The 14,854-nt window shown below is 40.0% G+C and overlaps 1 protein-coding gene and 1 pseudogene across 1 annotated transcript in view; both read right to left on the bottom strand.

The window, feature by feature from the left end:
* Positions 1–14,854, bottom strand: part of LOC138737388 (dynein axonemal heavy chain 8-like) — a 397,732-nt gene that overhangs the window by 293,402 nt on the left and 89,476 nt on the right. The window contains exons 11-12 of the mRNA XM_069888135.1: positions 14,234–14,356; positions 3,386–3,599 (exon numbers count right to left, since the gene is read on the bottom strand). Coding sequence (XP_069744236.1) covers positions 3,386–3,599; positions 14,234–14,356 — 337 coding nt within the window. The remainder of the gene's footprint in view (positions 1–3,385; positions 3,600–14,233; positions 14,357–14,854) is intronic.
* Positions 2,812–2,886, bottom strand: LOC138737787 (U2 spliceosomal RNA; annotated as a pseudogene).

The following is a 14,854-nucleotide window of genomic DNA, read 5'->3' as shown; positions in this document are numbered from 1 at the left end:
AAACTTAATGATCTGTGGGAACAACAGTTTAAAATTGATTTTCCTGAATGTCTCACAGATATTAAAGAACCTTCAAAAGAGGATCAGCAGTTTCTGGATTTAGTTTCAAATTCTGTTAAACATGTTGATGGTCATTACTGTATAGCATTACCTCTGAAGAAAAGAGAAGTTTGTCTGCCAGATAACAAAATAATTGCAGAACAGTGTATGCTGAATTTGAAGAGAAAATTCAAGAGAAATTCTTCTTTTCATTTGGAATATGCAAATGTCATGTTGGACATGATAGCCAAGGGTTATGTAGAAAAGGTATCTGAAGTTATCATGGATCGTAAAGATGGTAAAAAATGGTATTTACCTCATCGTGGAGTTATACATCCACAAAAGAAGAAACGGTGGAATATTTGATTGTGGAGCATCATTTCAAGGGATTTCATTGAATTCTCAACATCTACAAGGTCCAGACTTAACCAGTACTCTAATAGGCGTTCTGATAAGATTTTGTAAAGAGCCTATTGTAATTGCTGCAGATATTGAAGCGACGTTTTATCAAGTGAAAGTACCATCAGAAGATCGTAATTTTTCATGATTGTTGTGTTGGCTTAATGGAGATTATAGTCAAGACATGATTGAAATCAGAATGACCGTTCATCTATTTGGAGTAACTTCGTTATTGAGTTGTCAAAATGTGCTGAAGATAATGACGACCAATTTAGTTTTCAAGCTATAAGCGTCATCAGAAATAATTTCTACATTGATGATGGTCTTACTTCAGTGGTTTTAGAAAAAGGAGCAATAGATCTTTATCGAGAGTTAAAGGAAATCTGTAATAAAGGAGGTTTCTTCCTTACAAAATGGATTAGCAACAGTCGATGTGCTGGCTGTTATTCCTGAGGGATAAAGAGCAAAGGAGATAAAACATCTTGATTTGCATTGTGATGTTCTACCTGTTGAAGGAATTCTAGGGGTGCAATGATGTGTTCGATCTGATGTTTTCAAATTCAAAATTATTTTGAAAGAACGGCCTTTAACAAGAAGAGGTATTCTTTTGATCGCAAGTTCAATATCCGATCATTTGGGAATATTGGCACTGGTAGTATTAATAGCCAATAAAATTCTGCGAGAAGTGTGCAGAAGAAAATTTGGATGGGATGAAACTATACCAGATTCCATCACACAAGATTGGATAAATTGGATTGAGAGTCTTAAAATATTTGAAAATTTTGAAGTCAACAGATATTTTATAACAACACTTTGGAACTGCCACATTTACTCAATGACTCCACATTGCTGATGTGACAAAATAACCAAGAGTGAGTACATTGTGGATTTGTAATGGGAAAAGCCAGAATAAAGCCAGTCACCATACCTTGAATGGAATTGACCAGCCACGACTATGGCAAACAAAATGGAGTTAATGAAATTGAAAAGGTTTCGCATGCTAATCAATGGAGATATATTAAAACGGTGGATAATCCACTGATTTTGATTCATGAGGATCAAAAGTTCAATCTTTTTGGAAAAAAGCCTACATATGGGTGTCTGGTCCTCAATTTCTTTTGCGGTCTCAAGAAGAGTGGCCTCAAAATCCAGAAGAGTTAAAAGAAATATCAATGGAGGATCCTGAAATCCAAAATGTAAATACTATTCAAATATCTAATGAAAATGATCCGATCACTCAATGAATTTGCTATCACTCTTCATGGTTTTGTTTAAAAAAGGCTGTAGCACGGATTCTTAGGTTAAAAACTATGCTTATCGAGAAAGTGAATCTGAAGACTCAAAAGAGCTGGTACCTAACAGTTGATGAGTAGACAAATGCTGAACTGCAAATAATTCGTTTTTGTCAAAAAAGACATTTGATAAAGACATTTGAAAAAGACATCAAAATTGAAGAAGAATCTGAATGTTAGAAAACAAGTCATGTTTACAAGCTAAATCCAATTCTTGTAAATGATGTTTTGAGAGTAGGAGGAAGATTGGAAAAAGCAATAATGCCAGAAGAAGAGAAACATCCAATTTTCTTAGCTAAGGAATTTCATATTTCTGAATGGATTGTTCGATGCATACATGAGAAAACAGGTCAATTTCAAAAAGAAGAGATTTATGTAAGACACAGATGGAAACAACAAGTGCAATTTATTGCAGATTTATTTTGAAAAGATGGACGAAAGAATATCTTTTGTTATTACAAGAATGACACAAATAGTCTGAAGCTAAACGGAATTTTGTATGTGGAGATATTGTAATTATCTTGGACGATTCTTCACCAAGAAATTCTTGGTTACTAGGGAAAATTGTGAATACAGTTCCAGACAAGAAAAGTTTTGTTTGGCAAGTGCGGATTAAAACCAAGACTGGTTACTTAAATAGACCTATTACTAAAATCTGTCTTTTACAGGAAGCTGAAAGTTTTGATTTCTAATCTTATACTTACTAGATTTACTTTGTGCATTTGTAATAGTAATTATTATATTAGCCATAATGTCTATTATAATAATTGGGGGCTGGAATGTAAAGGTTAAAACCTTGAATTTTTAACTTAGTTAATTTTGTTCCTATCTCTTTAAGAGAACTATTGTTTGTAGTGTTACCAGAGTGACTATGATGTAATATGTCATAATATCCGCTAAGACACTAATGACTTGCTCATTATTCTACAGGATGTGAAGGAAATCTATCATGAAAACTTTTTCTTTGAATTTTTGCATCTCCTTAAATTACTCTTTAAAGTTGGAGTATCTCTATATATCTTTATTATTCAGTAAATGATTTGTTATTCATCATTATGAAAGTCTTAATGTGAAGCTATGCAAATGTTTATTTGTTTTATCAATGAATTAAAACTACATACTACACTTGATCTTAGCCAAAAGGCCGAGAAGTGATGAATTAAAACTACATAAAGTAACAGCCATAGAGTTTGATCTGTTGGATTAGAAACTGAAATTCGAGATATCGTAGCTCACGCTTTGGAAGATGATACTTTGAAATTAGGATATATTAGAATAAGGAAAGTGTTGTCTCTAAGCTCTTCCATGGACACCCATGTAAATGTAACCTCCTCTCAGCAATTTTCTACTGTTTAAGATAGGAAAGATCTGTTGAGCCACAAAAACAAAGCTTCTGTTTACCACTGGTCTTAAACTAAATCCAATATTATTTTTAAAGTCATGTGGCCACGTTGATCTCCTCAGATTGTACTTGGATTAATTGCTGCTTTGACCCATTAATAGATGAAATTTTCAGCCACAATTTAAGTTCTAGATGACAGGAAAGTTGCATTAAACTTAGTAGCACAGTATATTTATGATAAGCTCAACATTCAACAGAGAAACTATCGCACTGGCTACCCAAAGTGATCTTATAGATTCAAGCCAGAGCTTACCAAAGATTTTGTCAATTGAAGTATTGGTGGGCAGTGTGCAGTTGAAAATTGAGAAATGACGCTTTAACCGCTGAGGAATATCATTGCGCCCACCCCCGGGATGGATCATTGCAGCCATTAATTGCACATCAACAATTTTAGTAAAGTTTCCTGGTTTGTCCAAATTGTACATTCCATGCATTTCTACCATCTGACGTACTATTTCATTGGTAATCTGAAAGAAAGAGGACAAGTTAATTCTTAGAATCACCTATGTTTTAACATCTGACAACACTTGATAAATTGGAATAAATGTGGTTCTCTGCACCAACACAGATTCAAAATAAAAAGTCATATAACCATATAACCAATTACAGCATAGAACAGGCCAGTTCGGCCTTACTCCTCTCCACGTAACGATCCAGTCTATCCTTAAATGTAACCAATGATCCCGCCTCGACCACGTCTGTCGGAAGCTTATTCCACATCCCTACCACCCTTTGCGTAAAGAAATTTCCCCTCATGTTCCCCTTATAATTTTCCCCCTTCAATCTTAAACCATGCCCTCTAGTTTGAATCTACCCCACTCTTAATTGAAAAAGCCTATCCACATTTACTGTCTGTCCCTTTTAAAATCTTAAACACCTCTATCAAGTCCCCTCTCAATCTTCTACGCTCCAGAGAAAAAAGCCCTAGTCTGCACAACCTTTCCCTGTAACTCAAACCTTGAAATCCTGTCAACAGTCTCGTGAACCTTCTCTTCACTCTCTCTATTTTGTTTATATCTTTCCTATAATTTAGTGACCAAAACTGTACACAGTACTCCAAATTTGGCCTCACCAATGCCTTGTACAATTTCATCATAACCTCCCTACTCTTGAATTCAATACTCCGATTTATGAAGGCCAACATTCCAAATGCCTTCTTCACCGCACCATCTACCTGAGTATCAGCCTTGAGGGTACTATTTACCATCACTCCTAAATCCCTTTGTTGCTCTGCACATCTCAATAGCCTACCATTTAATGCATATGACCTATTTTGATTTGCCTTTCCAAAATGTAACACCTCACATATATCTGTATTAAATTCCATCAGCCAATTCTCAGCCCACACCTCCAGCCTTCTAAATCACCTTTTAATCTACAGTAATCTTCCTCACTGTCCACAACACCATCAATCTTTGTATCATCCGCAAACTTGCTTACCCAACTCTCCACCCCTACTTCCAGATCGTTAATATATATAACAAACAATAGTGGACCCAGGACCGATCCCTGAGGAACTCCACTAGTCACTGGCCTCCAATTGGACAAACAATTTTTTACCACTACTCTCTGACACCTCAAATCCAACCATTTCTGAATACATTTCACTACCTCCTTATTTATACCTAATGCCTCCACCTTTTTTCCTAACCTCTTGCGGGGAACTTTGTCAAAAGCTTTACTAAAGTCTAAATAGACAACATCCACAGCATTCCCTTCATCAACCTTTTTTGTAACCCCCTTGAAAAACTCAATCAGATTTGTCAAGCATGATCTACCCCTGACAAAACCATGCTGATTACTCCCTATCAATCCCTGAACCTCCAAATATTTGTAAATACCATCCCTCAGAACACTTTCCATCAACTTGCCCACCACAGATGTCAGACTCACGGGTCTATAATTCCCAGGTTTAAATTTGGACCCTTTCTTAAACAGCGGAACCACATGCGCCACCCTCCAATCCTTTGGCACTACCCCCGTGACCAGCGACATCATAAATATCTCTGTTAATGGCCCCACTATCTGTCCACAAGCCTCCCTGAGTGTCCTTGGGAATATTTTGTCCGGTCCCGGAGATTTAGCCACCTTTATCTTTTTCAACACAGCCATCACTACCTCCTTATATGCTTCATGACCTCCCCACTATTTTTCTTTACTTCAAATGGTTCAATATTTTTTTCCCTAGTGAATACCGAGGCAAAGAAATCATTCAAAATTTCCCCCATTTCCTCTGACTTCTCACTCAGCCTACCCTCGCTATCTACAAGGGGTCCAATATTATCCCTCACTATTCTTTTACTTTTAATGTTCCTATAGAAACCCTTTGGATTTATTTTTACTCTGTCTGCCAAAGCCTCTTCGTGCCTTATTTTGGCCTTTCTAATTTCTTTCTTAAGATTCCTTTTACACTCCTTGTAGTCCTCCTTCAAACTCTCAGCTCCCTGCTCTTTATACCTCTTGTACACCTCCCTTTTTCTCCTAACCAAATTTCCAATATTCCTCGAAAACCAAGCCTCCCTATGACTTCCAGCCTTTCCTTTGATCCTCACTGGGACATATCTATTCTGTACCCTCAAAATTTCTTTTTTGAATATCCTCCATTTTTCATTGACATCCTTACCTGAAAATATCCTGTCCCACTCAATACTCCCCAAATCCCTTCTTATTCCTTCGAAATTTGCTCTTCTCCAATCCAGAACCTCAACTTTAGGCCCCTCTTTGCTCTTCCCTAAAACTAACCGAAAACTAACAGAGTTATGATCACTAGACCCAAGTTGTTCTCCAACATTAATGTCCCATACCTGACCTAGCTCGTTCCCCAACAGGAGATCCAGTATTATACCGTCCCAAGTCGGTTCTTCTACTAATTGATTTAGAAACCAATCTTGAACACATTTAACGAACTCTAGCCCATCCAGCCCTCTAACTGTGTGGGTATCCCAATCAATGTGAGGGAAGTTAAAATCTCCCATGATCACTACCATACAAGTTACCTCCCTACAAATTTGTTCCTCTAATTCTCTTGGCCCATTTGGCTGTCTGTAATACACCCCTATTAGCACCCTCTTGCCTCTTTCACCCCTCAATTCCACCCAAACAGCCTCACTGGACGATCCCTCCAGACCATCCTGCCACCTCACGGCAGTAATGTCCTCCTTAACAAGCAGAGCAACTCCTCCCCCTTTTTTACCCTCTGATCTATCACATCTAAAACAAATGTATCCTGGAATATTAAGTTGCCAGTCCTGCCCCTCCTGTAGCCAGGTCTCACTAATTGCCACAATATCATGACCCCAAGTATCTGTCCATGCTCTAAGCTCATCTACCTTGTTCACTATGCTTCTTGCATTAAAATATATGCATTTCAGAGAATGACCCCCACATATATTCTCTTTTCTACCTTTTACCCTAATCTCCATCCTACCTATTTTATTGTTATTATTCCTATCTAGGTGGCCATGCTCCCTTGACACTGCTCTCACACTCTGATCCCCACCCCCCTGCCAAACTAGTTTAAACCCTCCCCCACAGCTCTAGCAAATCTGCTTGCCAGCACATTGGTCCCCCTCCAGTTCAAGTGGAGTCGGTCCCTTTTGTACAGGTCTGACCTTCCCCACAAAAGATCCTTCTATATAGTCATTCTATATAAAAATAGAAAATGCTGGACATACTTAAGCATGTCAGGAAGAATCTGTGTAAAGAGACATGATTTGTAGATTTATTCGCTGACGGTGGTTTGATGTCTTTTGAACAACTTTCTACTAAATATAATTTATCATGTGCACATTTTTTAGATTTCTACAGATTAGACATTTCCTGAATACTATAATGTATAATTATCTAACATTACAACAACCAGATTTATTTGACACTTTGTTCCATTTAAAACCCTTACAGAAGGGTTGAACTGGTACTATTTATACTCTTATATTAAATTTGAGATCATTCCCCATGGATAAGATTTGACAAACATAGAAATCAGACTTCAACTAACATTATCTCCCGAAACATAGGGAAGAATACTTCTTCACTTTGTGCATGTCATTCTTTAATGCAGTTTAAAATAGTTCACAGAGCTTATATGTTTAAAGATAAACTAACTTGCATCTTTCCTAATATGAGCTCTACTTGTGACAGATGCCACACTGAGGTGGATTCATTGTCTCATGTTCATGTCCCGTGTAGAAATATTCTGGAAAGATATTTTTAAAACTCTATCATTGATACTGGTTATTCAGTTACAACCTCACCCCTTAACTGCTCTTTTTGGAATTACAGATGTAGGATGTTTGCCTACTTCAGCAGATCGAGTTATAGGTTTTTGTACACTATGAGCTGGAAGAGCCATTTTACTTCAATGGAAAGACTCAGATTCTCCTACATTATTTCAATGGCTTTCTCGTGTTACGTCTTTCTCAAATCTAGAAAAAAAATTGGCAGTCATACTTTAGATACAACGAATAAATTTGAAGAAATATGGGAACCATTTATTGTTGACTTTCATGGAATATAACTGGTGTTATTCTATCAATTAAGTTTTCCTTTCCAGATGTAATATAATTCTTGCCAACTCTGTTATCTGTAGGTGTGGATGGAGCTGTTTTAAACTAATTAACAGATGCTCAGATAGGCTGCTCAATTGTTTTTTGTTAGTTTTTTTTAGTAGATTAGTTGCTTTTTTTAACATAAAATATAATTATTTATTTATATCTTCTTTGTTAGAAAAATTATTTCTAATATGTTGCATTTTCACTCTTTGGAATTTATATTTGACACTTATGCTATGTAGACGGACAGACCATTTTAATTGTGTTATTTCAATTTTCCTTATGCTGTGTATATTATGAAATGTTAATAAAAAGATTGAAAGAAAGGAAAGAGATTTGGTTATTATTATTTCAGGAAGACACAGCATCACATCTGGGAAAGAGAAAATCAAATTACTTTTAAGACGGTGGGGAGGTATGGATAAAGCAAAGGATACAGCTTTGATGAATTGATTCCAAATAAGTTAAAAGGGACAGTTTGTCAAAGTTAGAAGCACATTGTGTGCACAAGGTTCGGAGTCATCCACAACAGGTCAAATTAAAGTTAGAAGCACATTGTGTGCGCAAGGTTCGGAGTCATGCACAACAGGTCCAATTAAAGTTAGAAGCACATTGTGTGCGCAAGGTTCGGAGTCATGCACAACAGGTCCAATTAAAGTTAGAAGCACATTGTGTGCGCAAGGTTCGGAGTCATGCACAACAGGTCCAATTAAAGTTAGAAGCACATTGTGTGCGCAAGGTTCCGAGTCATGCACAACAGGTCAAATTAAACAAATAGAAAATGAACCAAAATAATGACAGGCAGAAATAGGCAGTTCTGATACAGAGAGACAGAGTATACTCCCTAAAGTTGGAGAATTTGGTATAAAGTTGGAGAAAGTGCCATAAGAATATGTTCCATATGATTGGGAGTAATTGGGTTGAGATGGATGGGGACATGGAGCTCTAAACAGAGTAATTATTTCAAAATGTTGTAAGGAAAGGGTGACCCGTGTTGGTATTACGTGCTCCCAGTTCAAGAGAACAAATCAAGCTGCAAACTATGCAAGCTTTGGAGATTTGGGCAGAAAGGCTGGGACAGCATGTACTCATTTTGCTACTTCTGAAGAGAGAGAAAGTGACCCTGGAACACAGATGCAGAGACCATGTGACCAACAGATTAAACAAACAACATATTGTGTGATCAGGGACCATTGTAAGGAAGTAGCACAAGAGAAGAAGCTCTTTGAGGAATACTGTACTGAAGTGGCTTTGTGTGTCCAAAGGAAAGATCACTTTTGAAGGGGACTTGTTGAATCCCCTGTTGCTGGTGTATGTAAGAGTTGGAAACTTGGCGCTAGTGGGAATGGTGAAAGCTGAGGAAGAAAAGGGGGCTCTGTTCTTACTCCATCCAGGGAGGAGAATGTTGTAAGAAAGAGATGAGATGCAATCAAACATTCCCTCCACTATGGGAGAGGGAAAATCACTTTTTAAGCAGTAAGAAGTCATTTTAGCAAACATGATAAAGATGAAGAAGCAGACATATTGAAAGGAGTTCGAACAGGGGTTGGGTGGGAGGAGGTACAGTCGTTCACTCATTTCCTCATCCTCACAGCTTTAATGACTTTACTCGACCTTACACCCCATCTCCTGTCGTCTCCTTGATTGTAAATTTCTTCTTGTGTAGGTGAAGAGCAGGAAAACTGAAGTGAACTTGATGGGTTGCATCAATGAATAGGATTGATGGAGAGTTCTAAGCTGGCAATGACTTGCTGTGCAAAAATAGGAGAAATACCCTAAATGGTATTGGCTTTCCTCCATCACCTTAAAACTATCACTGCAAATCGTGATGGGAGCTTCTTCATTGGCATGGCCTAAATCCAAGACCACTACAGCTGAGAAAGGAGACACAGAAGCAAGGTTTTGGAAGCAAAAGACAGGAAGGGCTCGTAAGAATTATATGGTAGCCAGGAAGGAACTTAAGAAAGAACTTAGGAGATGTAAAAGGGAGGCAAGAGAAGGGTTTAAGGAAAACCCTAAGGTGTTCGATGTACAAGGTGAAAACAGAAAGATGATGGGAGTGATGGTAAAGCTGGTGAAGGTTGCAGGAGACAACATGTGCCTGGAGGCAGAGGAGGGAGGAAGGTCCTAAATGAATACTTTGGTTCACTTGAGAGAAGGAGCTTGATTAACGTGTTAGGCCCACAACTGTTCATCATCTACATTGATGACTTGGAGGAAGGGACAAAATGTGGTGTAGCCAAGTTTGCGGATGACACCAAATTGAGTGGAAGAGCAAATTGTAATGAGGATGTGGAGAGTCTGCAGAGGGATAGAGTTAAGCTGGATGAGTGGGAAAGGTCTGGTAGATGGAGTACAATGTCAGTAAGTGTGAGGTTATCCACTTTGGCAAGAAAAATAAAAGAGCTGAATATTATTTAAAGGGTGAAAAACTACAGCATGCTGTTGTGCAGAGGGACTTGGGAGTGCTTGTGTATGAATCTCAAAAAGTTAGCTTGCAGGTGCAGCAAGTTATTAAGAAGGCAAATGGAATGTTGGCCTTCATCACTAGAGGAATTGAATTCAGGAGTAGGGAGGTAATGTTGCAACTGTATAAGGTACTGGTGAGACCGCACCTGGAGTACTGTGTCCAATTCTGGTCTCCATATTTGAGGAAGGATATACTGGCTTTGGAGACGGTCCAGAGGAGGTTTACTAGGTTGATCCCTGGGATGAAGGGGTTGACTTATGATGAAAGATTAAATCGTCTAGGATTGTATTCGCTCAAGTTCAGAAGAATGAGAGGAGATCTTATAGAAACATATAGGATTATGAAGGGTATGGATAGGATAGATGTAGGAAGGTTTTTTGAGCTGGCCGGGGAGACTAAAACAAGAGGACACAGTCTCAAGATTCGGGGGAGTAGATTTAGGACAGAGATGAGGAAAAATAGTTTTTCCCAGAGAGTAGTGAATGTTTGGAATTCTCTAATCAGGGAAGTGGTTGAGGCTGCCTCATTAAACATATTTAAAATTCGGTTAGATAAATTTTTACATGACAGAGGAATTAGGCGATATGGGGAGAAGGCAGGTAGGTGGAGTTAGGTCATAAATTGGATCAGCCATGATCGTATTGAATGGCGGAGCAGGCTCGATGGGCCATTTTTGGCCTACTCCTGTTCCTATGTTAATGAAGTAGACAAAGGTGGTGTAGTCAGACCATAATCATGGCTTTTATTAGCAGAAACTAATGGTACAATAATGAAAGACAATGGTTGCATACACAGTTATACCAAAGGGGAGTGTCTTAAGTGTTAGAGATAATACACGTCCAATGTTAGTAAGGCATGGCTAGGCAGAGTGGTAGACTGACAGCTTGACATAGATTCACCACACTCCTCCATAGCATGTATGTTGGCATTTGCAATGTGATTCCAGAGGTAGTTAAAAGCCGTTTGGGCTTCAGCCAAAAGGGGGAAATTAGTGGCTTTTAAGAGAGAGTGAACCTTACCAGTGTATTGAGGGGTCCACTGGGCGTAATATGAGAAATACCCCAGGCATCTCCTTAAAGCCTTTGTGATCCTGGGAATGGGGCGCATCCTATCGGGATCGCGGCCAATGATGTCATTCTCCACCATGTAGCCAAGGATAGCCAGATGGTTAGTCCTGAACACACACTTGTCAGAGTTTTAAGTGAGGGTCAGGGCTTTCACCGCATGGAGAAAACTCTGGAGGTTGGTGTCATATTCTTCCATGGTTTGGTCACAGATGGTGATGTTATTGAGGTAGGGGAAGGTAGGCTTCAACCCATACTCAGCCACTATTCTGTCCATCTGGCTCTGGAAGATAGAAACCCCGTTACTGATACCGAAAGGGACCCTTTGGAATTGATAGAGATGTCCGTTAGCCTCAAATGCTGTATATGGATGGTCCTCAGAATGGATTGGCAGCTGTTGATAAGTAGCTTTCAGGTCAATGATCGAATAGATCTGATATTGCACAATATCATTCACCATGTCCGAAATTCGAGGGAGGGGTATGCGTCCAGAAGTGTGCACCGATTAATAGCTTGGCTATAGTCATTTGCTAGCCTGGACTTGATTTCCCCTTTTACCACTACCACTTGTGCTCTCCATGGGCTGGTGGGGAGGGGACCAGAATACTCCAAAGTCATGCTTTTAAGGTGACACAGAAAGTCCAGACCCAACAACACCAGAGCACACAATTCATCAAATATATACAGGCGAAACTTACAGAATTTCCCCCCTTCAAACGACAGATGTACTATACAATGTTGTTGAATATGCGTAGAATGTGAATGGGATGCAAGGAATATGCGATAATTGGAAGGATACACCTTTAGGTTATACTCCTGCTCAGTCTGTGAGTCTATGAAGCTTTCAGTAGAGCCTGTGTCGATTAGGCATTCAATGAAATGTCCGTTTACTTTCACAGTTAGTATGGAGTTGTTGAGCTGGTGATATCTTTCCTGCTCTAGGACCATTGAGGCTAGAACCCCAGAGACTCCATACACCTCATTCGAGTGGCCCCCACCGTCTTGGGTTACCCTGCATGGGCAAGATGGCATTGACTCTGGCACGGTAAGATGGCTGCCCTCCTTCCTCCTCTTCCTCTGATGGCTCCAAGATTGAATTTGGGTCACGGCAAGATGGCCACTGAGCCTTTTCACACCATTTCCTCACTGCCACTGCCTCCCTTCGTCGGCGTGTAGCACAGCAAGTGGGCTCGGGTGCAGGCTGCGGACTTCCCCGGACTTCCCATTGTGCTGCAAACCCTTGCCCAATCCCCTTTCTTGCCACAGCTGGAACACACTGAGTCTTTAGCTGGGCAATGAGATCGGGGATGCTGGTTCTAGCTGCAGAAAAAGCACTACCTAGCAAGGAAGCGCTCCCTAGCACAGGAAGTGGCAGCTGCCGGTCCTTGGAAGAGGTCACCTGGGTGAGCGAGCTTGCTGGCTTTGAGGTCGTCGTTCTTGAACTTGGCCTGTTCCAATGCTTTGGCCAGTTCACATGGCTAGCCAGGTCATGTACCTCAAGTGGACCCTGCGACTAGAGTGTCCTGGATCTGTTCCTCCTCACGAATGTGGCCCATTGCCGCTTCATATCTGCACTTCTTGGCAAGTGTCCACAGATTCAGCAGGTAGTCATCGATGGTCTCTCCTGGCCATTGGCAACATAGAGCGAGTCACTGCCTAGCTAGGACCTCGTTTTGTGACTTCAGGTACCTTACCTTCAACGCCTTGATGGCAGCATCCTATGCAGTGCAGTCCCCGACGACTGCGTACCCTTTCATTCCTACCCTCGAAACGTGCAAACCTCCTGAGTTCATCAGTATGGAAGACGTCTCTGGTTGCGTTCAGGTAGGCCTGGAAGCAGTCTAGCCAGTACGTGAACCCCTCAGCTGCTTCGGGGGACAGAGGGTCTATCAGCAGCATTGCAGGCTTGAGTAGCTTCCATCATTTAGGGATTAAGCTAATAAAATTGTAGCACATATAAAAGCTCTCACAACTGGAGGGAGAACAAATGCTTTTATTAGCTTATAACTATGGGTAGGGTTTCACAGTGGTTTTCAGAAGGGTTCTGGGTTTAGGCAGGAAACCAGGATTTTATGTGAGCAAATGGGGCAGAGCCAGGAGGCAGAGCCAGCCTTCAGCACAACACAGTATCAGTGAATTCCAGTTCACTGCAAAGATGAGGGGAAGAAAGTTTAGGGGAGACATCAGGAGGATAGTTTTGAAAACAGAGAGTTTGGAATGCACTGCCAGGGGTGGTGGTGGAGGCTGGTAGAATAAGGACATTAAAAGACTCTTAGACGTGCTCGTGAATACATATTGAGGGTTATGAGGTAGGGAAGATTTAGATTGTTGAGTCAGTTTACATAGCTCGTCACAACATTGTGGTCCAAAGGGGCTGTACTGTGCTGTGCTGTAATATTTTATGCTTTAAAAGACTGCAGGTGTTGAATTCTCGATCAAAGAAATAATTGCTGAAGAAACTCAGTAGGTCAGCCAGCATCTGTGAAAGAAAAGAGATAGTCAACATTTCGTATCTAGACCCTGCATCGGATGAAACAGATGCTGCCTGACCTACTGAGTTCATCCAACCACTCGTTTTTTTTTACTGGCAAGAAAGAAAAGGTCAACAAGTTCATTGCAGTTACTCAAAATGACAAATATCATTATGATCTGTGTATATATATATATATATATATATATATATATACACAGATCAAAGCAACTTTCTCAACTTTCTCAAAGACAGGAATAGCAATAATAATTGGTTTTGCCATTGATGTCTATGTCGCATGAATAAATTCAACATTTTCATGTTTGGCATTTTTCCATTTTGTGATAATAATAGCTGCTTTGAATCTTAGTGTTGCAATGGATCATTCAGAGAAGATTCAATGGCTCAGAGGCTCCTGGCAATATGTAATATACCTACAAATCATACAAGATTGAATGTATAGTTGGGAGCAGCACAGTATCAGGTAGGTGTTCTAACCAAGCTGAGATACTGTCATGGAGCAAATCTAACTCAAAAGACATTTTACCTGATCTCCCCACTCATTGATAATTGGCATGTTGATATCATCGACAAATATAGTCATTTTCCGTCCACTTGGAGGTCCATATGTACTTCCCACTCGCTTTTCCACATAACCTTCAACAGTTCTCTGAAAAGATAATGCATATCATAGGAATAAACTCTCCATGTTGGTTTTCCAGTTAATGCACTATCTCCAAAGACTAGATGTTCCCTGACTGATAGGCTTCTATTACCATAAACAGAAGGCACATCTCATGTTGCTGACCCGAGACCCGAGCTTGTTCTGCAGGAGGTGTTATGGTGTTGCCACCTTTATTTGGGGAATCAAGGTCAAAGGGGCCACAGGTACAATCGGCAAGGGGAGCACCTGCCATACAGATACAAACAGTATTACCAGTGGTTCCACCACATTCACCCCTTCTTTTAAAAGAAATCCAGCAGGGTTAATTGGGTTCCATGTCCATAACAAATTCAATCTGTCCAGTAGTCACGTCCATTGTTATGATTGTCATAGACCTGGCTGTGGCTCAGCTGTTAACTCCTGGATGGTCTGGTCATGGTTAGTGGATGGTGTGTCTGGCTTTTGAACTGAGACATTTGGGCTGGGGGCTTGGATAGGATGACA

The sequence above is a fragment of the Narcine bancroftii genome, chromosome 6 (assembly GCF_036971445.1).
Source record: "Narcine bancroftii isolate sNarBan1 chromosome 6, sNarBan1.hap1, whole genome shotgun sequence".
In the NCBI taxonomy this organism is placed as follows: Eukaryota; Metazoa; Chordata; class Chondrichthyes; order Torpediniformes; family Narcinidae; genus Narcine; species Narcine bancroftii.
The sequence above is the reverse complement of the archived record's forward strand: the minus strand, read 5'-3'. Positions and strand labels throughout refer to the sequence as shown.